This window comes from Pleurodeles waltl, chromosome 3_1 (assembly GCF_031143425.1).
Source record: "Pleurodeles waltl isolate 20211129_DDA chromosome 3_1, aPleWal1.hap1.20221129, whole genome shotgun sequence".
NCBI lineage: Eukaryota > Metazoa > Chordata > Amphibia > Caudata > Salamandridae > Pleurodeles > Pleurodeles waltl.
The window spans coordinates 549,369,537-549,396,448 of record NC_090440.1 but is presented as its reverse complement, the minus strand read 5'-3'; the positions used below and the strand labels follow the sequence as shown (position 1 = coordinate 549,396,448).

At 44.5% G+C, this 26,912-nt stretch overlaps 1 protein-coding gene across 5 annotated transcripts in view; it reads right to left on the bottom strand.

Moving 5' to 3' along the window:
- Positions 1–26,912, bottom strand: part of DENND4A (DENN domain containing 4A) — a 518,288-nt gene that overhangs the window by 311,319 nt on the left and 180,057 nt on the right. For all 5 annotated transcript variants that reach the window (XM_069222901.1, XM_069222904.1, XM_069222905.1 and 2 more), the window contains exon 3: positions 23,475–23,724. In XM_069222901.1, coding sequence (XP_069079002.1) covers positions 23,475–23,724 — 250 coding nt within the window. The remainder of the gene's footprint in view (positions 1–23,474; positions 23,725–26,912) is intronic.

Here is a 26,912-nt window from a genome sequence, read left to right as displayed (position 1 = left end):
CTTGTTTTCTTAGCTGACATATGGTATGCTGACAGGGGTGCCGCATTTAGAGGTTGGTGACGTGAGGAGGGGGGCTTAGGTGCCTTGGCCTCACACCTTTCCCGATGATCCAGCCCCTTGCAGAGCACAAGTTGCACAAGTGAGTGGTTGGAAGTGTTTTGTTTTGTTTTTGTTTCTCACCTAATTGAAGTTGTGATATTGGGTGGGATCTGCTGACTCCCATCTTGTTTATCTATGGACTGGGTGGGCGGGCGACACTGCCCAAGGGCAGGGGGGAGTTGGGGGAATTTACAGGAAGTTTTTTTGAGGAACTGTTTGATATACTGGTATGGCTTTGCTATGTTTGCTACCTCCTGGAACGGGTTGGTGAAGTCGGTGTACTGGAGGCTTGGCTATGGGCAGTTGTGGAGGACTGAGTGGAATGTTAATGACCTATGCAGAGTATGGCTGCCAATATGAGCAAAGTGATTACCTGGAATGTCTGAGGACTAGCCCAGTTTGAGAAACCTAGAAGAGTGCTTGCTTACTTCAGATGCTACAAGATTGCTGTTGCACTCCTTCATGAGACATATCGGGATTGCATTCCTAGTTTACATAAGCGCAGGAGAGGGCAGATTTCTGCCACCTCATACTCTGGATACACATGCAGTGCGCTTATCTGGGTGGCCTTAGGGTGCCTTTTAATCATCATAACCGTCTGGTGGATTCTGAAGAGAGGTTTGTCATATTATATGGGAACCTTGATGGGCGGGAACTGTGTTTTATTAATGTCTAAGCACCCAATATTGATTGTCCAAACTTTTTCCCGATGTCATGGCTAAAGCAGCACCTTAAATAGAAGCTGCTGTGGTGCTCGCAGGTGACTGTAACTTTGTCTTGGATGGGGAACTCGACCGAAGCAGTGTTGTCCCAACACTAAACCCCAACTTACTGCAACCCTTCATGACACACTAGAGGGGCTGGCCCTACATGATATCTGTTGCGAGAGACACCTTTCGTAGAAACTGTATTCTTGTTATACCCCGGTGACACATACTTCTAGCCACCAGGATTATTGTTTTGTCTCTGCTGCCAAATTTTCACCCGGGGTGACAGATATCACTCATTTACCCAGCTACCTATCTGACCACTCCCCACTCTTGATGAGCTTTTGGGGAGCGCTGGGTCACCCGATGATACCTTTGAGGCGTCTCAGAGCAGAGGCCCTGGAAGATCCCCCATTTGCACAGATGGTTCAGGATGCATGGACATACTCCTTTACAGACAATTGGAGTTCGGCCCCCCACGGATGCATTGATTGGGAGGCCATGAAGGTCATTCTACGAGTAGTCTGCCTCACCATATCCTATAGGTTTGTCAATTGGAACTTGACATCCAGGTCAGTGAAAGGAGAATGGGCCGATTGGAGGTAGCGCTTCCCTTCGATCACCAAGTGTTAGCGCCCTGGCGTGCGGAACAGACTGAGCTACTGGACGACTGGGATCGACTTGAGAAGCATCAACATGTGACGTATAGGCAGCGCTGGCATGCGGAGGGAGACAGAACGGGTACACTCCTAGCGCGGTTTATCTGACGCGATTCCCTTGATCCCACAATAATCTCATTAAGTGCAGATGCGGGTGTCCTGGTTCACACTTATAGGGCAATCAATATTGTGTTCTACTCTGATCTCCGTGCAGTCTACGCTGAGAAATTGTCCCCATAGTGAGAGTCTTTGTCAGAATTTCTGATGAACGTACAGCTCCCTCGCCTGGATTCAGAGTCCGGGGACACTATGGATGCCCTGCTCTGCAAAGAGGAGGTTGTTGCGGCAATTAAACTCCACAAAATGGCTAAAGCCCCGGGGAGCGAAGGACTCCCCACAGAAACTGATCACAAGTTGCAGACGTCCTAGCTGAAAAGCTGTTGGAAGTCTATAAAGAGGCACTACAACTTGGCACATTGCAGTCCTCCCTCTGGGAGGCTGTAGTGGTCATGATTACGAAACTGGGAAAGGACCTAATGACGGCCTACAGGCAGATTTCCTTGTTAAACATGGACATGAAAATCCTCAGTAGTGCCCTGGAAGCTTGTCTGCTCTCCCGGATGCCCACACTGATAAACCCAGACCAATTGGGTTTTGTCAAGAGAATGAACACCTTGCATACTTTAAGGCCATTGGCACATGCCCCACAACTACTAACTTATGAATATGCCCTGGCACTCCTAGGTATTGAGCAGGCATTTGATTCCCTGAAATAGGAATATCTATGGCGTGTGCTCCAGGAGATCGGTTTTTATGCAGACACTGTCTTTGTGTATCTGTGGCAGCTGACATACTCTGCACCCATCCTACTTAATATCATGCAAGAGTTTGTAGAGATCTCGGGACTGAGAGTCAGCCCAAACAAATCTAGGTTGTTTCTGCTGGGCAGACTGGCAGAGATCCCTGCTAAGGATCTCCCCAATGCAGGGTTCCCTTGGGAGCCACAAGAGATTTGTTATCTTGTGGTCCAGTTGACTCATACGGCCTGACCTACCTTGAGCGAAATATCAGGTGAGTGGTAGAGGGGGTGCAAAACTTGACTAGCTTCGGGAGTGAGTTGCCATCATCTTTAATGGGTAGGATTGCTATAACTAAAAAGATAATACTTTCTCATTGTATTTACGCCCTGCAGAACACTTTATATGAGATCCCACGTCACTACTTCCGGACCATTGATGGTCTGATGGTGAACCTGATCTGGGGCCCCGGCATAAGCGTGTTGGAATGGCTATCTAAAAGAACTTGGGAGCAGGGAGGTCTTCATGTTCCTCATCTGGAGCTTTATTACATGGCAGCCCAGCTATAGCACGTGGTCCACTGGCTTGGCCCAGAAGACAAATGGGAGAGGAGTCTTTTGCAGGGGCCGCCTGTCCTGCTGATGATGGGGCAGTGGGTCCCTCCTCCCTTCCTCCACATCAGTTGTTTGGTGGCAAGGGTGAGGGAGGGAGTGGTTCAACGGGTTAGCTGTCATGCTCCTTACGCCCCAGAGATGCCTCTTTGGGTGGTACAACCTTTTCAGAAAATTTCACAGAATCCATGTCTTTACAGAGATGGAAAGATGGTGAATGCAAAACTATGGGGACCTTTACACAGAGCAGCGCTTCATTCCAGAGAGGAGGCTACGGCCTCGTTCTTCTTAAGGAAAGGACAGTACCTTCAGTACATGAAGATCTCGAGATCAGCGTGCAAGGTGTGGCACTCCTTCCCTGATGAGCCGACTAGTTCCAATGCCTTGTCAGTCATGCTTGGTATGGCCGGAGGACGTAGGTTGGTCTCCCACTTTTATCGAGCACTGCCTTCTGACCTCCCACGTATGGTGCTTTCTATACAGACCAAATGGGAAACAATAATTAGGGAACCACTGCGAGCCAGGGGACTGGGTAAAAATCCACAATGGGGGTACTAAGAGTTGGTTCCAATGCTCGCGTCAAACAATATAATTCTATACACCAGACATATTTCACTCCACAAACACTGCATGTGCTCTATATCCATTGGTCGCCAAGCTGTCCCCGATGTGTAGTGCCAATGGTGCTTTCTTACATATGGTATGGTTCTGTCCCTCCCTATCCTGCTATTGGAATACTGTGTTACGTAGTATTACTAGGGCCTCAGGGTAGAAGGTAGAACTAGAAATTCAAGCACTGCTGTTGGGTATTCTTAAGTCACCTGCCAAGGAACATTATCAGCAGGAAAATTGTCCTTCTTGGAAAAGGCACATAGCTATAGCATGCCTACAGCCGGCACCCCCTACCCACGCTGCATCAATAAAAGACATAGCTGAATGGGTAGAGGCGGTACGAATGCCCCATGTTCACAAGGATGAGCGACTGGAAGACGAACTTGCGAGCTTGGTCAGCTAGTATATCAGAATTACAAGAGCCAGGAGATCCTCCTGCTGCTGGGGAGGAGGATGCATGATTGAGCAGGAACTTAGAGGGGAGATTGAAATGGAGTGCACACACTTTACAACACTAGTGTTAGCCAGATAAATTATATCCGCTCTGTCCACTGATCCTCCAGGACAGATTCAAACAAATAACCAATGGGGACCAAGGGGGAGATTGACTGGAGGAGAATTTATATGTTATGTTATGGTTTTGTTCAGCAACGCAATTGTGGCCACAGACTGTTCAGAGTCTCTATCCTTGTACTTTGGTCCCGGAAACAAGCAAACAAAACCCTTCACACTGCTATAATTCCGCTGTACATCCTTTGAGGGGTAATTAGATGTCCTCCTAGACCCATCCTAGAGATCTGAATTTTTTCATAGTTGTGTTGGGTTTTGCCTACTTCCCGAAATGATATATAATTGTATATGTTTCTTACGTGACACAATCTTTTTTATATCCGGAGGCGTGTGATGTAATGATTATATGATATTCAGAGACTCAATAAAGTTCTTTAAAAAAAAATGGTACTGCACTTTTGTCCAACTGCCTGTTGAAGGGACAAAAACACAACAGACATCACATTTTTCCACTCAAAACTGACCTTTTTTTTTTTTAGACAAAATGGACTGTTGTGGATTTTGGGCCCTTACTTAGTCACCACCCAGAAAAAACAGCAAACGTACATTTTTTTTAAACTAGACACTTGGGGGAGTCTAAGGTAGGATGACCTGCATGAGTCTCTCACGGTTTCCTTGTCGAGAATCCCTTGCAAACCTCAAACTTTGACTAAAAACAAATTTTCCTCAAATTTCTGCATGAAGTCACAAACTTCCTTCCATCTAGCATTCATCAAAGCCTCCCGATAAAAATGGCACCTCATTTGCTTAAGCAGGCCTAGTGCCAGCGACAGGAAAGGGCCCATAATGCAACATGGACACATCCTATTTTCCATTCAAACCTGACCCCTTTTTTTTGCAAAATGGGTAGTTGTGGGTTTTGGGCCCTAGATCAACTGGCACCTAGGTAAACCTAGCAAACCTGCAATTTTTTTTTTTTTTTTTTTTTTTTTTTTTAAGTAGACACCTAGGCGAATCCAGGAATTGGGTGATGTGCGTGGCTCTCACTGTTTTATTTCCCCAGAATCACCTGCAAACCTAAAACTCTGACTAAAAAACACATTTTCCTCTTATTTCTGTGATGGAAATTTCTAGATGTGTGGGAAGCCACAAACTTCCTTCCACCCAGTATTCACCGGAGTCTTCTGATAAAAATGGTACCTCACTTGTGTGTGTAAGAGTAATGCGACAGGAAAGGGCCCAAAACACAACATTGACGTGTCACATTTTTCCACTCAAAATGGGCTCTTTTTGCAAAGTGGGTAGCTGTAGATTTTGGGCCCACCTCAGGCGGCAGCTAGGAAAACCTAGCAAGCACTCACATTTTTGAAAACTAGACACCAGGAGGAATATAGAGTGGGGTAGCTTGCATGGTTCGCCCAAAGATTTCTTACCCAGAACCCGTTGAAAACCTCAAACTTTGACTAAACATGTTCCCTACAATTCTGTGATGGAAAGTTCTGGAATATGCAGGAAGCCACGAACTTCCTTCCACCCAGCATTCTCCCAAGTCTCCTGATACAAATGATATCTCACATGTGTGGTGACGCCTAGTGCCTATGACGGGAAAGGGCCCAAAATGCAAAATAGACATCAGATTTTTCAGGAGCCACCACATTTTTTTTCAGCGCAGAACAGAGTATTTTTTTGTTCCCCAGAGTGGGCAGCTGTGGATTTTGGGCCCTAGCTCAGGAGCCACTTAACTAGACACTAGGAGGAATCCAGGGTAGGGTGGCTTGAGGGGCTCTCACCAGCTTTTCCTACCCAATCTCAATCTCAAGTTTCAGCTAAAAAAACATTTTTCTTATATTTCTGTTTATGGAACGTTCTGGAATCTGTGGGGAGCCACAAACTTCCTTCCATCCAGCATTCCCCCAAATCTCCTGATAAAAATGGTACCTCACTGGTGCGGGTAGACCTGGTGGCAGCGACAGGAAAAGGCTTAAAACACAAGAACAAGTTGGGTAACGCCTTATCTGGTAGAGAGACTATCTGAAGATTACTTATCATCGAATAATCCACTAGGTGTCAGACTGGATCTGGAAATTATTCATGAGCAGTACCCCTGTGTGCTGGTAGGGGGCATTGTTTGGCTTTGCGCTACCAGAAGCACAGAGCCATGAAAAACACTGACCACTGGTGTGAGAAGGTAGGACCCTTAAAAGAAATCGCCCTTTCCTCTAACCGTTTGCAGAGTGGGGAGGAAGGGGTGCATCATAAGAAATCTGCAGCTAGATCGAGTCTCTACCAGATAACCGCCACCTCAAACACATTTGTCTTGACGGACACTGAAGGCATCCTAAGGTCCAGGACCTCAGCCACCCTCCGCAAGACCACTGCGAATAAGGCACCTTACTCTGTACTCAAAGAGGAGGCAGAGACCAGGCTGGTGTCTGGAGAGGTGTCCATTCCACTGGCATCAGCCAGATCTTCATAACTGTTGTCCTCAGTCTCTTCTAACTGGTATGCATATGGGAGCACAGACCTCTCCCATTCATCCCACCAATCTGAGCCCGTTATACGAATAAGGCACTGGCTCCGTCATGGGGGAGTCTGCCTCTCATCGTCGCCCGGGCAAGTGTCCGATGGCGCCTTTCCGGCTCTGTCTCAGATTCAGAGATTACTATTGGGACACCACTGCCGTGGGGCGTTGGTGGTGTGGGGGTGTTGGCACTGGAACAGCCACTCCGGATTCAAGGGGCCAGACTGTCGCTGGGTGCGAACCCACCAGTGGGAGACCAGTAGGGGTCCCTCCTTAGCCCATGATGGGACACCCAATTATGAGATGCAGGGGCTCATAAAATTTGTGTAACTGGGTGGGGGTCACTCCAGCTCCTGGAAACTCTGGGAGGAGCGGAGATGGCCCAAGTGAAGGCAATACCGCAGAGCTAGACCTTTAGTGCCGATGCCCTCTTGTCTCATCAGAAGACTTTGACAGACGTGTTGAAGTCAAAGTTCTCTTTAACTTCTTGCTCCTCTTGTGACTGTGGGACGACCTCAACTGCGACAATAAGCACTTGGAGTGGCTCCATCACTGATTTCAGGACCTTCCTCTCAATCAACATTGTGAGCATCAAGCATCGAGGAGTTTGCGGGACCTCTCTTCAAGGCATTGGGGTGCATGGCAATCAACGCAGGTTTTGGAGTCATGGGCAGGCTCCAAACACTGGAGGCACATCAAATGTGGGCCTGTCACCGACATTTGTTGGTGACAGGCACCACAAGGCTTGAAATCAGCTTTCCTATCTGACATCCTGACACACCAGGAAATAAAGTTTCAAAACATTCTCAACAAAAAGTAGAAAAAAGGTCAGTCAAAAAGAACGGAGGCAGCTCTTCTCCGGATCTGCAGTGACTGGCACGGAAAGAAAAGAGTTGATGTTAACACATTGAGGTTGTGCCTATATTGGCACCATGCAAGTCACTTCTTTTATGGACGACTCCACAAGGAGCTAAACGATGCAACCTACTGGTGCGCAGGGTTACTGCTCATGAAAATTTCTGGATCCAGTCTGATACGTGGGGATTAATCTAAGGTGAGGAATCTTCGGCTAGAAGTCTCGGTCAGATAACTGACCCTTTTTGCAATGTGGGTACCTGTAGGTTTTGGGCCACAGCTCAGCCACCACCTACAGAAACTTAGCAAATCTGCACATTTTTGAAAACTAAGGGAGTCCAGAGGTGTGTGACTTGTGTGGCTCTTACTAGGTAATTTTACCCAGAAGCCCTTGCAAACATCATACCTTGGAAAAAAAAATATATATATGTATATATATATATATATATGTATATGTATATATATATGTATATGTATATATATATATATATATATATATATATATATATATACACACACACACACACACACACACACACTTGCCTCAAATTTGTGCGATGGAAAGTTCTGTAATCTGTAAGAAGCTACGTATTTCCCTATGACTCTAAATTCCCACATGTCCCCCAACAGGAATGGTACCTCACTTGTGTGGGTAGCCCAAGAAACCAAGCCACAAAAGGCCCTAAAGCGCTACGTTGATAGAAAAGCAATAGGAATAGCTTAAGTATTTGGGGACGTGCTGTAGTGCAATTCATGCAAACCTACAAACCACAGATGTTTTTAAAAACTAGACAATCAGGGGATTCCAGAGTGGTGCACCTTGCGTGGATCCCATGAGGTTTTATTACCCAAAATGCCCGACAAACCTCAACATTTGCCTGAAATCATGTGTTTCCCCTATTCTGTTATGGAAGTTTTTGGAACCTGCATGAAACCATAAAATTCATGCCACCCAGTGTTACCTCACTTGTGCCGATACAAATACTGCATGACTTGTGTCTGATTTTTAAGTCCGCAGAGGAGCAGAAATGTTTTTAGCTTTTAGGGGTGAGGAAAAGCCAGACCCACTCCATTATTTCACTTAAACTATTTATTCCATTCCTGCCATACCGTGGGCTTCATTTACCCCTGCCGCCTGGGCAAACTGACGGCAAACCTCCTGCCTGACCCTGGAGCAACAAAAAGACTAGTTTGTCACTTTTGGGGAGGGGTTGAGGGTGTGGCCAATGCGCAACACCCGCACCACTTTCTTTTGCCCCAATGGCAAAATTCACAATGTTAGGTGGACTTTCTAACCACCCTTTCCCCACCCTCTGAGGATGCAGTTTAAGGCATTCTCCTCAATCGAAACAAACTTCCTAAATACCAGGGGGGGACAGAAATCACTATTGCCCCTGCAATAGGGCGTGGGTATGACTTGATCCGAGGGTAGGCCACACCCTCCCTTTTTGTTTTGGCAGAATTTTTTATTCTCTGCTCTGTAGTAGATTTCTGTCCCTGGGGTCAGATTGGGGTAAACAGAAAGACTGATGTTGCATTTTTTGGGGAGGGAGCATGGCCATTCCCATGGTGGGCAGCCCCCACGCACGCATTTTCTTTTTTTTTTTTTTTAAATCCCTGGTGTCTAGTGGGCTCTCTGCCCCTCCAACGGGCAGATTGTGGGCAATCTCCCCTATAGTCCCCCATGGACGGCAGAAAGGCTGATGTTGAAGTTTTGGGGGTGGGGGCATGGTCATGCCATAGGTGGGCAGTGGCACTCCTACATTTTTTTGTTTTTGTTTTAGTGATCCCTGTCATTTCTGCCTCCCTACCCAAGGTATGGGCAGATTGGAGGATAATTACCCCCTTTCACACTTCCCAGGGGCAGAAAGATGGAATTTCTCAAAGTTAGGGGGGAGCACAAGCCTGTGCCTAAGAGGCAACTCCCCCATGTCCCTGGGGTCTAGTGGCTGGATCCCTGCTGGGGAATTGCTTTCTTGTGGTGATCCCCAATCAGGAATCCACTGGGCATGGCTATCATTTCCAAATATCCTCTTTCCAACGATAACTCTTCCAAGATAAGCAGTGCTCAGAGGGGTTGAGATATGCCCCCGAGCACTGATTCAGAGAAAGTAAAAGCATCCCATCGGCTTGTTTTACTTTTACTTTACTGTAATGGTGTCCATGCACCCTGCATGGTGATTGCCATTACTGTAAGAGAAACAGAATACTCAGGCTGCTCTGAAAGCTCTTTCTGAGCAGCCAGAGGTTAAAATAAAATAAAGAACCCAGAGGGGCCTTTAAATACCTTCCCAGTGTCATCCAATGGCCGACACACACCCTGGGGAGGTAGCGCAGGTGTGGCAGACACCCGCATTTAGGAGGTGAAGTAGGTGCGTCTTCAAATATTTCCTGAACTGGAGCTGGTTTGGGACAGTCTCAATGGATTCAGGGTGGTGTTCCAGTTCCTCGATGCATAGATGGAAATAAACGTGGTGCCTTGTTCTTTTCCTTTTTTCCACTTATTTAACTCTGGGTTGATGATGTCCTGGCTGTGGATAACTTGAAAGCCACCTCGGATGATGGGTTTGTCAGCCAGGTAGCAGTTGTTCAAGTTATATTGGCACTGTAAGTAATGCAGCTGGTTTTGATTGGGCAAGTGGAATTCCAACGAGATGAGGGTAATGTGATGATATTTCTTTAGTTCCACAATGCGATAATGCAACATGACAGCTAAGCATTTTATCTACAAACTGTAGTTAAGGAGACCATTCTTTTCCCCAAATGAGGTTCATAGCGCTGGGACACCCTGAGTAGCTGTGCCTTCTACAAATCCGCTCATGTATTGACACTTGTGTACCAAAAAGTGAGTCAGTCATTATTCGAAAATCTTTGCATGTTTTTTGGGCATCCCCTAGGTTGATAAACGGGTTTCTCAAACAGAGCGCAATTGTCCATTTTTCACAGCCATTCTCGAAAGGGAAGGCCGAAGGAGGCTTCCAGTGTCTGGCAACATCATGTTTGCAGTAAGAAACCCAATTTATCCCCAGCTCTTATTTCTGATTTTTTTCTAGAGCACTACTGTATCTACCAGTATTACAGTGCTGTACAAAGAAAGGTTAAAAAAAAAAAAATCACATACAGAATACAACAAAATAGCTGCTACAAGTGGCATGTATGCCACATATTAATTATATATTGAGAGAAAATCGTGACAAGTCAGGTGCGTAGGACATGGAAGGATATAAATTGAATAAAAGACAGTGATGGTGAACTATAAGAGACTGAAATTCTAGCTAATCCAAGTCTGTGTCTGATGAATGGATGACTGAGATTAGTTGAGGAAAAATAACTCTTCATTTTTCTTCTAACTCTAGTAAATAGGACCATCAACCAAAATATAACTTGAAAGGCGGGTCTTTAGTCCTTTTCCAAACTTCAAAATGTCTGATTAAGATCTTAGTTGTACTGGTAAGGAGTCCACATGTTTGGGGATGCACCAGAGAGTGATTACTTGAGTGCTTGAATTGTTCAGAATGTAGGTGTGCCCAGGTGAAGTGAGTTCCTACTCCACACTCTCTCACACTGCTGCATATTGTCATTTGATAAGTTGGACTTTTGAGGTGTACTATTCTGAAGGTGAGACAATTGATTTTAAATTTCATCTGAGTCAACAGCAAAATCCACTTTTTCATCTTGGATATTAACTATGTAGTTGAGTGAATGTCTTTTTTTCATGTTATTACATTAGATGGTAGGCCAACCATAATAGCATTGACTAAATATATTCCAGATATAATGGGAGCATATCCATCCAGCGGTCTTCAGATGTTCTTTAAAGAAGAGATGCTTTTTGTTAATGTGGGGGTGGAATCGTCCACAATGAAGAATTGATCAAAAAACACAAGTGATTTCATTGTTGCAGGCAGTGAGGGTGTGAAACCTTCCTCTTTCAATCCAGAGGTTAGCTAGGTGGCCGGTCGATTATTGGACCTGCAAGCGATTAGTGTCAATTTTGTTTGCGAGGGGTGTAGTTTCAGTTTTCAGACATCCAGTTTTGTGATTATTTCCTCTCCTCCTGCGAACAAAAGACTAACATATCTTTGCGTTTTATTTAGCAGCATCTTTATCTAAGTACTTTGAAAAATTTGTTATTAAACTTTAAAAATAACTGGTAGTTCTACCGTTTGATTTAGATGGAACGGTGAAATAACTTTTGGTAAAAATTTAGGGTTAGGTCGTAGGACGACCTTATTTTTATGTATTTGTATAAAAGGTTCTTGTGTTGTGAACGCTTGAGTTTCACTTACTCTTCTTAGAGATGTAATGGCGATGAGAAAGGCAACTTTCCAGGTTAGGAATTGTATTCCGCAAGAGTGCATGGGTTCGAAAGGTGGGCCCATGAGTCTTGTTAGGACCACGTTTAGGTTCCATGAAGGAACAGGTGGTGTTCTTGGTGGTATAATTCTTTTAAGACCTTCTATGAATGCTTTGATGACTGGTATCCTATACAAGGAAGTTGAATAGGTAGTCTGCAGGTATGCAGATACAGGGAGTGCAGAACTATTAGGCAAATGAGTATTTTCACCACATCATCCTCTTTATGCATGTTGTCTGACTCCAAGCTGTATAGGCTCGAAAGCCTACTACCAATTAAGCATATTAGGTGATGTGCATCTCTGTAATGAGAAGGGGTGTGGTCTAATGACATCAACACCCTATATCAGGTGTGCATAATTATTAGGCAACTTCCTTTCCTTTGGCAAAATGGGTCAAAAGAAGGACTTGACAGGCTCAGAAAAGTCAAAAATAGTGAGATATCTTGCAGAGGGATGCAGCACTCTTAAAATTGCAAAGCTTCTGAAGCGTGATCATCGAACAATCAAGCGTTTCATTCAAAATAGTCTACAGGGTCGCAAGAAGCGTGTGGAAAAACCAAGGCGCAAAATAACTGCCCATGAACTGAGAAAAGTCAAGCGTGCAGCTGCCACGATGCCACTTGCCACCAGTTTGGCCATATTTCAGAGCTGCAACATCACTGGAGTGCCCAAAAGCACAAGGTGTGCAATACTCAGAGACATGGCCAAGGTAAGAAAGGCTGAAAGACGACCACCACTGAACAAGACACACAAGCTGAAACGTCAAGACTGGGCCAAGAAATATCTCAAGACTGATTTTCTAAGGTTTTATGGACTGATGAAATGAGAGTGAGTCTTGATGGGCCAGATGGATGGGCCCGTGGCTGGATTGGTAAAGGGCAGAGAGCTCCAGTCCGACTCAGATGCCAGCAAGGTGGAGGTGGAGTACTGGTTTGGGCTGGTATCATCAAAGATGAGCTTGTGGGGCCTTTTCGGGTTGAGGATGGAGTCAAGCTCAACTCCCAGTCCTACTGCCAGTTCCTGGAAGACACCTTCTTCAAGCAGTGGTACAGGAAGAAGTCTGCATCCTTCAAGAAAAACATGATTTTCATGCAGGACAATGCTCCATCACACGCGTCCAAGTACTCCACAGCGTGGCTGGCAAGAAAGGGTATAAAAGAAGGAAATCTAATGACATGGCCTCCTTGTTCACCTGATCTGAACCCCATTGAGAACCTGTGGTCCATCATCAAATGTGAGATTTACAAGGAGGGAAAACAGTACACCTCTCTGAACAGTGTCTGGGAGGCTGTGGTTGCTGCTGCACGCAATGTTGATGGTGAACAGATCAAAACACTGACAGAATCCATGGATGGCAGGCTTTTGAGTGTCCTTGCAAAGAAAGGTGGCTATATTGGTCACGGATTTGTTTTTGTTTTGTTTTTGAATGTCAGAAATGTATATTTGTGAATGTTGAGATGTTATATTGGTTTCACTGGTAATAATAAATAATTGTAATGGGTATATATTTGTTTTTTGTTAAGTTGCCTAATAATTATGCACAGTAATAGTCACCTGCACACACAGATATCCCCCTAACATAGCTAAAACTAAAAACAAACTAAAAACTACTTCCAAAAATATTCAGCTTTGATATTAATGAGTTTTTTGGGTTCATTGAGAACATGGTTGTTGTTCAATAATAAAATTAATCCTCAAAAATACAACTTGCCTAATAATTCTGCACTCCCTGTATTGCTGCAAGGTGTATTTTAATAGAAGAGAAGGCTAGCTTTGCTTTTTGTAAATGGAGCAAGTAATTTACTATATGTTTTGGAGTTGCGTGTAGTGGTTGTATCTGATTATGATGGCAGTAACAAACAAATCTTTTCCACTTACTTGCGTAGCAGTGTCTAGTGGATGGCCTTCTGGCCTGCTTTATGACTTCCATACACTCTTGGCTAAGTTGTAAGTGTCCGAATTCTAGGATTTCAGGAGCCAGATTGCTAGATTCAGCGATGCTGGATCTTGGTGTCTGATCTGTTGGTTGTGTTGCGTTAACAGATCTGGTTTGTTGAGCAATTTGATGTGTGGTACTACAGAGAGATCTAGCAGTGTTGTGTACCAGGGTTGTCTTGCCCACGTTGGTGCTATTAAAATGAGTTTGAGTTTGTTTTGACTCAATTTGTTTACTAGATAAGGAAGGAGAGGGAGAGGAGGAAAAGCGTAAGCAAATATTCCTGACCAGTTCATCCATAGGGCATTGCCTTGGGATTGCTTGTGTGGGTATCTGGACGCGAAGTTTTGGCATTTTGCGTTCTCTTTTGTTGCAAATAAGTCTATTTGAGGTGTTCCCCAGAGTGTGAAGTAGGTGTTCAGAATTTGTGGGTGGATTTCCCATTCGTGGACTTGCTGGTGATCTCGAGAGAGATTGTCTGCCAGTTGATTCTGGATCCCTGGAATAAACTGTGCTACTAGACGAATTTGATGGTGGATTGCCCACTTCCATATGTTTTGAGCTAATAAGCTTAACTGCGTTGAATGTGTTCCTCCTTGTTTGTTTAGATAATACATCGTTGTCATGTTGTCTGTTTTGACAAGGATGTATTTGTGGATTATGATTGGTTGGAAAGCTTTTAGTGCTTGAAAAACTGCTAATAATTCTAGATGATTTATATGCAGTTTTGTTTGATGTATGTTCCATTGTCCTCTTATGTTGTGTTGATTGAGATGTGCTCCCCACCCTGTCATGGAAGCATCTGTTGTTATTACGTACTGTGGCACTGGGTCTTGGAAAGGCCGCCCTTTGTTTAAATTTATACTGTTCCACCATAGAAGCGAGAGGTAAGTTTGGCGGTCTATTAACACCAGATCTAGAAGGTGACCCTGTGCTTGAGACCACTGTGAGGCTAGGCACTGTTGTAAGGGCCTCATGTGCAGTCTTGCGTTTGGGACAATGGCTATGCATGAGGACATCATGCCTAGGAGCTGTAGTATTGTTCTTGCTTGTATTGTCTGATTTGGAGACATGTGTTGAATGACTCTGTTGAAATTGTGAATTCTTTGTGGAGTTGGCGTTGCTACTCCTTTTGTCGTGTCTATTATGGCTCCTAGATATTGCTGTACTTTGCTTGGCTGAATGTTGGATTTTGCAAAGTTGACGGTGAACCCTAGTTTGTAGAGGGTTTGTATGACTTGATTTGTGTGGTTTGAGCATTGTGTGAGCGAAGTGGTTTTGATTAGCCAGTCGTCTAGATACGGGAATACATGTATTTGCTGCCTTCTGATGTGTGCAGCGACTACTGCTAGGCATTTTGTGAATACTCTTGGAGCGGTTGTTAAACCAAAAGGCAATACTTTGAATTGGTAATGTATTCCTTTGAATACAAACCTTAGATATTTTCTGTGTGATTGATGTATTGGTATATGGAAATATGTGTCTCTGAGGTCTAGGGTTGTCATGTAGTTGTGTTTTTTGAGCAATGGTAACACTTCTTGTAGTGTGACCATGTGAAAGTGGTCTGATTTGATGAATGTGTTTACTACTCTGAGGTCTAGAATTGGTCTCAGTGTTTTGTCCTTTTTTGGTATCAAAAAGTACAGTGAATAAACTCCTGTGTTTATTTGTGTGCTTGGTACTAATTCTATTGCATTTTTTTGCAGTAGTGCTTGAACTTCTATCTCTAGAAGCTGTGAATGGTGTTTTGATAAATTTTGTGATTTTGGTGGTATGTCTGGAGGGAATTGCAGGAATTCTATGCAATAACCATGTTGGATAATTGCTAGGACCCATGTGTCTGTAGTTATTTCCTCCCATGCTTCGTAATATTGACTTATCCTTCCCCCCACTGGTGTTGTGTGGGGGGGTGAGTGACGTGTGAGTCACTGCTTGTTGGTAGTGGTTTTGGGGCTTTGAAATCTTCCTCTATTCCTAGGGAATTGCCCTCCTCTATACTGGCCCCGAAAGCCTCCCCTGTACTGTCCCTGGTAGGTGGACGGTGCGGACTGTGAGGTACTAGCTTGTGTGGCCTGACCCCGAAACCCTCCTCTAAAAGGTGTTTTGCGGAAGGTGGTATAAGATCCTCTGCTCTGCGGGGAGTATAGTGCGCCCATGGCCTTGGCAGTGTCAGTGTCCTTTTTGAGCTTTTCTATGGCTGTGTCGACCTCCGGACCGAACAGAAGTTTTTCGTTTACTGGCATGTTAAGTACTGCCTGCTGAATTTCTGGCTTGAATCCAGACGTTCTGAGCCATGCGTGCCTACGGATGGTAACCGACGTATTAATGGTCCTTGCGGCTGTGTCTGCTGCATCCATAGAGGAGCGTATTTGATTGTTGGAAATATTTTGACCCTCCTCAACAACCTGTTTTGCTCTTTTTTGCAGATCTTTTGGGAGATGTTCAATGAGATGCTGCATCTCATCCCAGTGGGCTCTGTCGTATCGCGCTAGCAGCGCTTGTGAGTTTGCGATGCGCCACTGGTTTGCTGCTTGGACAGCGACCCTCTTCCCGGCTGCATCGAACTTTCTGCTTTCTTTATCTGGGGGAGGTGCATCCCCAGAAGTGTGTGAATTTGCCCGTTTTCTGGCAGCCCCTACCACCACAGAGTCTGGTGGCAGCTGAGAGGTGATGAATACAGGGTCCGTAGGAGGCGCCTTATACTTTTTGTCCACTCTAGGCGTTACTGCCCTACTTTTAACTGGTTCCTTGAAGATCTCCTTTGCATGGCGTAGCATGCCTGGGAGCATAGGCAGGCTTTGGTAGGAGCTGTGGGTGGAGGAGAGGGTGTTAAATAAAAAGTCATCCTCTACTTGTTCAGAGTGTAGTTCCACATTATGGAACTGTGCTGCTCTAGCCACCACTTGTGAAGAGGCTGTGCTGTCCTCAGGTGGTGATGGCCTAGTTGGGTATGTGTCTGGGCTGTTATCAGACACTGGTGCATCGTACAAGTCCCACGCGTCTTGATCTTGGTCATCGTGGCTCATGGCGGTGTGAGCTGGCGAATGTGACGGGGTGTAAGTTGGCGAAGCCGGAGTTACAGGTGGAGGCGAGGGAGGAGGGGTTACCTTCTTTGCTGTTTGTTGCTGAGGAGCCTCTAGTGCTATAAACTGAAGTGTTCTCTTTCTTTTGACAGGTGGAAGGGTACTGATCTTCCCTGTCCCCTGCTGAATAAAGATACGCTTTTGCGTGTGATCCACTTCAGTGGATTGCAGTTCCTGTTCGAATCTGTGTTTTTTCATTTGTGAAGACATAGAATACTCTTCAGTATAGGAGCCTGAAACTGGGTCTGTTGGTGCTTTTTTCGGCTCCGAAAACCCTGTTGTTTGTCTTTTCGGCTCCGAGGTAACCTTCCTCTTCTTTTGTGCTGAAAAATCTTGGCCCCTATGGTCTTCGGCGCCACTGTTTCGGCGTCGATCCGTGTCGACACCGAACTCTCGGTGTCGATGCTTCTCTTTAGCACTCTCTCGGTCCCGAGGAGGCTGCGTGCCGGTGTCTCGACCGGAGTCGGACGATCTCGACACTGAATGGGCCTTTTTCGGTGCCGATTGTTGGTCACCGGTAATTTGGGTTGAGCCATGGCCGGTTGGCAGTGGCGTCCCCTGGGCCTTTTTGCCTTTTTTAAGTTCTGATCTCGACGTCTTACTCACAGTTTTTGTATTGTCGAGTTCGTCGGAGTCTGAATCCTGGATGGAAAAGGATTCCTCCTGTTCCTCTTCTGTCTCGAACTGTCGATGCTCCTTTGGCGTGGACGCCATCTGCAGTCTTCTCGCTCGACGGTCGCGCAGAGTTTTTCGGGACCGGAACGCCCGACAGGCCTCACAGGATTCTTCGCTGTGCTCGGGTGACAGGCACAGGTTACAGACCGAGTGTTGGTCCGTATAAGGATATTTGTTGTGGCATTCAGGGCAGAATCGAAACGGGGTCCGTTCCATCGGTGTTGTTCTCCACGCGGTCGGGCCGACTAGGCCCCGACGGTGTGCCGAAATCTACCCGAAGGGCACCGAAGCGCTTCGATGTTCAATGCGTCGTCGTGTGTGTTTATCTCGAACCGGATCGCAACGATACCGTCGAAAATCTTCCGTTTTCAGCTATCTTTCTGTTCCGAAACTCGGAGCGACAGGAACACGTCCGAACCCGATGGCGGAAAGAAAACAATCGAAGATGGAGTCGACGCCCATGCGCAATGAGCACAGAAGGAGGAGTCACTCGGTCCCGTGACTCGAAAACACTTCTTCGAAGAAAAACAACTTGTAACACTCCGACCCAACACCAGATGGCGAGCTATTGCAGAACATGTGTATCTACAGCGACAGATGCCATCGAACTCATAATTTCACTTACGGAGGAATATTCAGTACTGTAGAATCTAAACTTGCTTTGTCAAAAATATTATTGATAATTTTGTATTGAAAACTTAGCTCCTCTAAAGCTTGTTTGTGGGATTCGGAAATGTGCTACTGTCAGAGGAGGGAAGAGTTTAAAAGGGATAAAATCTACTAGACACATGATTCGACAGTAATGGCCGTTGCTTGTAAAATCAATTTTAAAATCTATCTGCTAAAGGGAACGCATATTCTAATTAGTTGCAGGTAATAAATGTCAGTGAGACTTGATTTTCCCACCACACATTTGATAAACGGCACAGAGAGGGACAGGTGATAGAAACAAAGGCATGTGACAAACACACATCTGAGAGCTAGAGGAGAAGACCGGTGAGAGGGGATGACAGTAGGAGAGATGTGATATAGGAAAAGACAGATGAGGAAGAGATAGCTAAGGGAGAAAGAGAGAGGGGTACATGCAGGTGTGAGCCGGTATAAAAAGACAGATGGCTCAAAAACAACTGAAAGGAAGGTAGGTGAGACTTATTAGAAGGATACAGCTCATAAGTGGACAGGCAGGAGGCAAATTAGAAAGAGGAACCTAAGAGAGGGGAGAGACATGAGGGAGGTGAGAGTCTGTCCAGCGAGAAGGAAATGGAGAAGATGGAGGGAGACAGGTGTGAGAGGCAGTGGCGGCTCCTCCGTATGGGCGGAGGAGTGTCGCCCCCCCACCAGCAGCGGCAAAACCTTTTAAACATAACGATAATAATAAACTATGTTTATTATTATCGTTATGTTTAAAAGGGGGCGGGCCACGGGGGTGCACTCCCCCTCAGAGCGCATGTGTGATATGGCCGGCCAAACACACATGTGCACAGGGCTCTCTCCAGCATGGCAACACAGAAGAGAAAGGTGCGCGAGAGAGGCATAATCAAGACACTGGTTAGAGAGACGGGTGAGAGAGGTGGACAGATGAGAGTGACAGCTAAAAGACGGAAGACAGTTGGGAATGTGTCAGTGGAGTGGCAAAGCAGAATGGGAGCTACAGAGGTCATTCAGGTTAGAGAGTGAGACCAAGTGTTGCTAAGGTGACAGGTGGGTTAGCAAAAGACAGGGAGAGGTGGTGACAGGGAAAGGTGAGAGATATTTATCTGATTAGGAGACAGGAACAGGTGAGAACAACAGAGTAAGGGAGGTGGGAGACAACAGAAAGGTGTAGAATACACAGGTGAGAAAGCCAAGAGAAAGAGGGGAAGAACTGAAATATTATAAGATCAGTGAGACTCACTTGGGATAGAGGAGATGAGGGTGAGAAAGAGACTGCAACAGGTGAGTAACAGGTGTGCGAAATAATTTTTAAAAAAAACAAAAAAAAAACAAAAAAAATCAGACGGTTGAAAAACAGACAACAGAGTGGAGGGTGACAATGGGCCAAAGGTCACATGTGATGTTACTAGAGCCAAATGACAATGTCACTTCCACTACCCGTGATATTTTATGTGAATCGATGTCCATTCCCCGGCCCAGCTGAAGGTGGCAACATCTGGGTTTGTGGGATGAGGGCTGGGCCACCATTTTTTCAGGAGTCATAGCGCACAGTTTTAAAAAAGATACGGCTGGCTGCAATATCCAGCAATCCATAGGCAGACAAACAAACTTTTTGAACAATCGAATATCTAATTTTGCTCCTGAACCTTAAATGAAATAATAATCGAACAGCTACCTCACACTGTACACAGCGAAAGGCCAAGCACAGTCACCACTATGGGCAAATGGTCTGGTGCAGGGCACAGATAGTGTTGGGGTTATTGGCTCAGACCAGGGCTAGCACCCTCAACTTCTCGAGGAAAGCCAAACGCCATTAGCAAATAGTTTGGGTTGGATCAGGGTGGCACAGGGCCTGTCTGCAAGCCAGGATCTGCAGCCAAACTCCACAGGGTATGGTATAATGTATGGACTATTAGGTTGAGGGTAATCGAAGGTCTGGCCTGCTGCCACCACCTGTGTCCATAGATCACTGGAGACAGCCTAAAGCAGTGCAAAGCTAGCTTGGTAGGAAGAGGCTTTGCCCTGCGCCAACAGTCTTCTGCACTCATCCATAGGTTTTGTGTGGCTTGAGTATATCTGGGAAGGGTGGGGTGGCAGGGCCTGTTCGTAGGTAAGACCCTTTGATCAAGCTTCACAGCGCATGCCTAAAAGCTCTGCATAGATTCTCTAAATGGGGACTATTGCAGTATACAAAAATAGCCAACACAGTCACAGAAAAACCTTTGTTAGCGTTAAGGTATTGTTACCTTTGCTATGTATAAAATGTCAGAAATTCAATTTAAAAACTGCATTTACAGTGTTATTATAACTGGAAGCTGAACAAACTGTAAGTCCTACCCCCATGTGATGCTTATGATTTCCCAAGCCCACCCAATTTTGCTCCCTCTTGAGCAGGAATCACCCGCAAATAGCAGAAGGGGTACCATTAAGGATGCCACGGGTAGGAGCAGCCAGAGTGAGGAGTCTGCTGTTGGCATCACAAAGGCTGTGACATCATCAGGAGGCGCCCAGGACAGGGCATTTAAGGTGACGGGAGGCAATGGATCAGCCTCTTATTCTCTCCAATGCGCACCTGGATAACCAGCATTCTGGAGCAGCAAATACCCACCCACCCAATCCTGGAAAACAGTGGCATTTTAGCAGCCAAAAAGGGGGCTACCCAAGAAATCTGGATCGATTTACTGGACTGAACCACACCCATCGCGGGGTGTGGATTGGTGTGGCCACTGGGCTGGCAGGAAGGGTGACTGACCTGCTGGTGTTCCTGGACCTTTCTGTCCTAACCCCAAAATTTTGGGGGCTTCGTATGGTGACAGGTACCTCGGTAGAGGCGGAGAGCTCGGCAGTGTCCTGGAGTATGTGTTGGTATTGAATTAAAGGTAATGCCCAAACCTCTGTGTGAAGGAAGGGAAGTTGTCACTAATGTATGCTTGCCAATTATCTCTTAACCTCTTTCATTCCCTTGATGGAGGGCGTGGATGATGTATACGGAAAGTGGGGTCTTCTGGCACTGTGCATTCTGGATTTTTGCACTGTAATGGCACAGTGGAGACAATTGTTGTTTTGCTTGCACAGTCTTTGAGCTGTTACTGATCTGGTTTACTGTATTCGAATAACCAATGTCTACTTAATTATGAGTTTATCCCTGGCTGGTACTGTGTGGATAAAAGGCTATGTCTTGGTCAAACCAATATAATCAAAGTTGTTCCTGTCCTTGGGAGGTTTTCCTTGGGGGGGAGGGCAGCGACTTGCACATTGTGAGCGCACAATTACCTCTACTCATTCCTTCCTTCCCTTCTCTCTCCCTCAGTAATTGGAGAAGCCTTAAGGATGTCATGAAGCATTACATAAAGTTATGTTTGCAGGGCTACAACAGCAGTTTTCAAGTTAGGTGTTAACTTTTTTGTAAAAAAAAAAACAAGTACATTGAAATAAATAAGTCATAAGATAACATATGCTTGGGCTTTAGTTTAATTTGAAGTAATGGTTATGAGCAGAAGGAAGGGCCTTTAGAACATGGTAGCAAGGCTTGAGTGCTCTACACTAGTACTTGATCACTAAATATAGAGGGAGCAGTATAGACAACTGAACCTCCCTTTATAAACCAATACAGATTCCATCAAGTGAATCTGAAATCTGTATTGCGGCCATGCTGTATAGTGAAGGATGGGTGCAATATGTGTGGCTTAACTAGGCATCAACGGGGTGAGCTCCCATGTGCAGTACCTGTTCAGGCATGTGTGACCTGGCAAGAGGATGCACGCCACAGTGGTTGGTAGCAGGACTGCCTGATCTGAACGAAAATTGTGCAATTCTGTTTGCTACATAGGATAATATAGTGCAACAAGTGGAACTTATTGCAAGTTTTTTCTGCCCCTATCGAATAACTAGCTCCAAGTTATTAGCAGTAGTGGCTCACTTGGGTCACGCGGGGAGGGGCGGATGTGGCACGCAGGGGTGGGAGGAGATAAAAATAATTGAAAATTATATATAAAAAAATAAACACTTACGTTCCCGCCTCACGACGCTCCGCTCCTCCATCTCCTCTCTGCAGGCTGCAGGCACAGTATGCCTTGTAGTCAATCCTAACCCTGCTGAGAGCAACGTCTGGATTGGCTGGGAGCACCAAGCCAGGGCGCTCCCAAGCAGACCACCATTATCAAGAGTACAAAAGGAAACACGCTGATTCTCCAGGTTTTGAGCCTCAGATTATGACTTCAGAACAATCCCCACCATGATCCACAGGTGTCATGGTGGGGATTATTCTGAAGTCTTTCATATTTGAATAAACCCCACACAGTCTAAGTAAAGGATAAATACTTTAAAGTTTGCGGAGCATCACCAAAAAGGAAAATCACTTCTAAAGAGGCCTAATGAGTAGTGCAAGTCTTGAGGGCATCCACAATACAGTGGATTGGTCAGTTAAATCTGTGTTCAAGAATTTCTGTTTGAGACCCAATTGATTGGTTGGCAGTGAGCAACATTTAAAATGGCATAGTACTTGCCTCCATTCTCAGTAGTGGATAGAATTGTCCTAGCTAAAGTCAAGGACAATCTAGAATCTATAAAGGGACATGGATGTGACCGTTATCCCATCTTACGTTAGTGATGGTTAGATGTCTGTAATAACAGGCCATTGAGCTGAGCTGATATTTTATAAAACACCCAATGTCCTGTTTTACATTCAGCAACAAGTTTGAAAGGAATTGGCACAAAGGTGGGGATGGCCACTGTAAAGTTAGTGGAGACCTGGAGGACTTATCATTTTAGCTTAGTGATGGAAGAGTGCCACGGAGGTACATAGCTTTTTGATGTGATGGACAGAGAGAGAGAGTCTTGCTTCTGAGGGGAGACCATTGTCAATGGATAGCACATATTTTGGAACCTAAACTTGTGACCATTTCTTCCATGGATGTTGTGGGAAACATTGCGTTTTGCTAATAGATAAACTATGAATTGCTGCTAGTGGGGCCACAGCATACTACTCGCCTGTGTTTTTAACAGAATCAATGCTGTTCTTAATCTCAAGTAGTTAAATCTGTGTTTTATTTCAAATAAACCTGTACATTTTATCAACTATCAAACACTAGCCATAACCTTCGTCATTTAAGCATCTTTTTTTAGTTCACGCTGGATCCTGAACATCACATCCACTACATTTTGCCTAGATTTGCCCTTCAGAAATACCATATACATGTATACAAAAGGAACAGATTTTATTAATATTTATAATAATGTAACCAGCTCCCCCAAGAAGCTTTCAAACATTCAGATGGCTATAAGAAAGGTTTAGTTTGAACAGTATGTTTATGATGACGTTACTTTAACTGGACTGCCCTTTAAATATTCAATGATATAAACCAAACATGCAGGCAATTCAAAGTGCTGGCGTCTTACCATACTACTGTTGAGGTTCTTGCCCACCCTGCAGAAGGTATGTGGTGGGGTTTCGCCTTTGCTTGGGATGATGATGCAGATATCAGTGACAGCCAGGGTGTTCTGGATCATGGCTTCTGAAGCTCGCCGGTAAGTGATGAAGACTCTCTGGGAAGATGTGCTGCCGCTGATATTTGCTGAGCGGCCGTAAGGTGTACTTTGAATGATTTCACAGCCCTGCTTTAATCTCTCTTTGCCTTCGTACAGCACCCTTCATATAAACAAAATAAGCAAACAATGAGGACATTAGTTGCACGAGGATCAACCGAAGAAGACTACTACGGAGATAAATAATTACACATATCTTTTTACAATAGATACATACATTATGTTGCATAGTACCTTTGTAATTATGCCCCAAGGCCTAATATAGCAAGGCATCAAAGACGCGCTATTTCATATTAATGATGCTTGATCACAAACTACACAAATAACATCAGTGTTCTCATGCTGAAGACATTGCAGCTTATAGTACTATGTTTCCGAAGAGGGTTCAAAACAGCTACATCGACGAAGGAGTTTAAGTAGTAAATCCTAGCTGAGCATAAGCTTTTGTTTTCAGTAACTTCCACCTTAACCATTGTTACTATTGCTAAACAAACTGCTAGAGAGGTTTGTCTCTCTGAAAATTGCTCCTTTCTGCTTACACAGAATTGAGTCCCAACATGGAATGAAGACATGCAGTGTTGATGGCTTGGGACGATAGCCAAATCACCACTGATGCTGGGAGCATATGCATGATGATTCTGATTGACCTATTTGCAGTCTTCGATGTGGTTGACATTTCCACCTCCAATTGTTGTGGTGGTGGGTGATTCTCTGAAATGGATCCACTCGTGCATCTATCAGATCAGACTTTTTGGCTATTACCAACTGCCTAGTTTTAATTAAAAATGGATAAGGAGGATTTGCCTGCAGTAAAATGCTTCAATAATAGGGGCCATCATATCTGAAATCAAGAAAGAGTAGGCCACATAATATTGGTTTTCTCCACCAACCACTTTGTTTGCCACATCTGTGAAGTTAACCAAATAAAAGCATTTTGGAGAACTGGGTAGATTAAGCTCTCTAATTATGCTGCCAGATCACAACCACGGAGAAGAGCATTCATTTCCACAGACCATAGAGAAGGTTCTACCTTGTCCATGAAGGGCACAGGAGGTAGTGTGATAGGTGCCAATGCAATTCCATAATTAGATTATTGTACCTGGAGTGTGACCAGTATCCCTAGCAATTGGTACATACGTCACAGGATGCTGAAGTTCTTATATTTGCTAAAAGGCATAAAAAGGAGACCGTAATTTCAAGCTGCAACAGTCACTCAATTGGTTTGGGTTAGGGAAAGAATTATATTTAAGCCTTTCTGTCCCACCTCAGATTGAACGATGACGTTTACTCATCGTTGTCGGCTCATCTGCGCTTTTTGTGCAAATATTCATGTGAAACAAGTATTGGCAAAGCCAATAGGTCTTTCCTTCATAACGTGAGTGCTAAGCTATTGGTTTTGCCACTGCCTAACTGCAACACAATGTTTTAGAAAGTAAAAGAAAAAAATGAAAATTCTGAAGGAACAGCAAACACATATCAATTTATCTCAAAACTGAACATAGAATTTAATATTTCCAATCTTTATAAGTGTCATGGCTCATTTTTAAAAATGCACACAGGAAAGTACTTCAAAAATCCTGTGCATGTGATCTGGATTAAAAATAATAGAGAGGACTAGTTGCAGATACTTAAAACAGCTAACCAAGGAATTCTCAGAATTAAAAGGAAAATGCTTGCTGTTGTAAAAGATCGTGTTTTGCATTTCATACCCCAGATTAGTGCCATGACTGTCTTTTCTAGCTATATAACTCTGTACACATTATCCCCGCTAACCAGCGGTAAAGTGCCTATATTCACCACTGAATATGATGAATTTGGCATATCCCTAATTGGCATATTTAACTTTCCTATAAACCCCTGGTATGTGGTACAAAAAGTGTAACCACTGCCTGTAAATTATATGTCACCACTGGACTGCATCACCTGTTGTGTCATTCACTACAGTGACCGAGCAAACCAGACCTCAGTCCTGCTTTTGTAGCCTGGCAGTGCAGTTTTAAACTGCAAAATCGACCTTTGAAAGTCACCCCTAATTAGGCATTATTGCCCATAATGCAGTATGCATGGTATTTAAATGTAGGGCAAGTAAAAGGTTAATGTTACACCAGTTCTTATAGTGAAAAGGCCCCAAAAGCTATATTATACCTCTGGAATGGGATTTGCTAGAATATTAATTACATTAGTATTTTTAATAGTTAATTAAAATAAAATTCGAAGGTGAAGTCAGATGTTTAATAAATAAATATATTGGAAAAGGAACTTTTAGAAAGTTATTTTTCCCTGCCTAAAATATCTGGAGGACCATTTGCATTAGTTATCCCACTGCTGCCAGCAAGTAATGAGCAACTAAGTAGGTGTAAATTTGTGTCAAATGCCTTCCAGGTGCAAACAATAGGCTGACCTGAATGGGAATGTATGAATTCTCTGCACCTAATACAAAATGCAGGATGAGGCTGCAAACATCCCTTATGACATTAAAGTGTGAAATCCTGCTTTATGGCGACATCCTGCTTGACAGGACAAGCTTGGGTTTTACACATGACACTTGGAGTGCATTTCAAAGAGGTCTCCCCTATCATGGGCAAATGTTAATTGACAAGTTCAGTGTGGCTGAAGACTTCTGCCATCCTGAAAATGCCTCCAATTGGGTGGGTTAGCCCCAAGAACACTCACCCTATTCCCACCCACAAGCTCATGCCATAAATAAATGAGGTATCTCCAGGCACCCACTTCAGTAGACTCCTGGACCTGTGGAAGTCAAAAGAGGACTGAACCTGCTGGCACCGAGAAAAGCCTAGGAAACCTATACCCAGGACAATGAAGTGGACTCTAAGGGTCATAAGGCTGAACTTCTGTTAAAGCTATTCCTGTGGGGCTTTATAAAATGTACTTCAGTGGTAGATTAGGACTGAAAGGACTAAGCCAGAAGGTAAAATCTATGACCAGGATGAACCTAGTTAGTCTATCTGTCTGGCACCTCTTTGCGGTCAGCGTCAAATTGTGCCAAGGTCGTGTTCTACCGCCATCATTACCTATCGCTGGCTCTTTGTGCTTTTTGGCGCTATTTCACCATAAAACTTTAAAAAGTCATATCTCCAGATAAAAATTCATGTTGCCGATTATTTAATTTTTGTCATTTTGGAGTCGTTTTATTTATTAGTTTGTACTGTATTATTCTGGTTTACTTGATTATTATTGTTTTGCATTCCAATGTTATTAATGTTGTAATACTGCATACAATCTTTACCCATTGCTTCTAAGTTAACCCTGTCTGCTCTGTGCCATAACTAT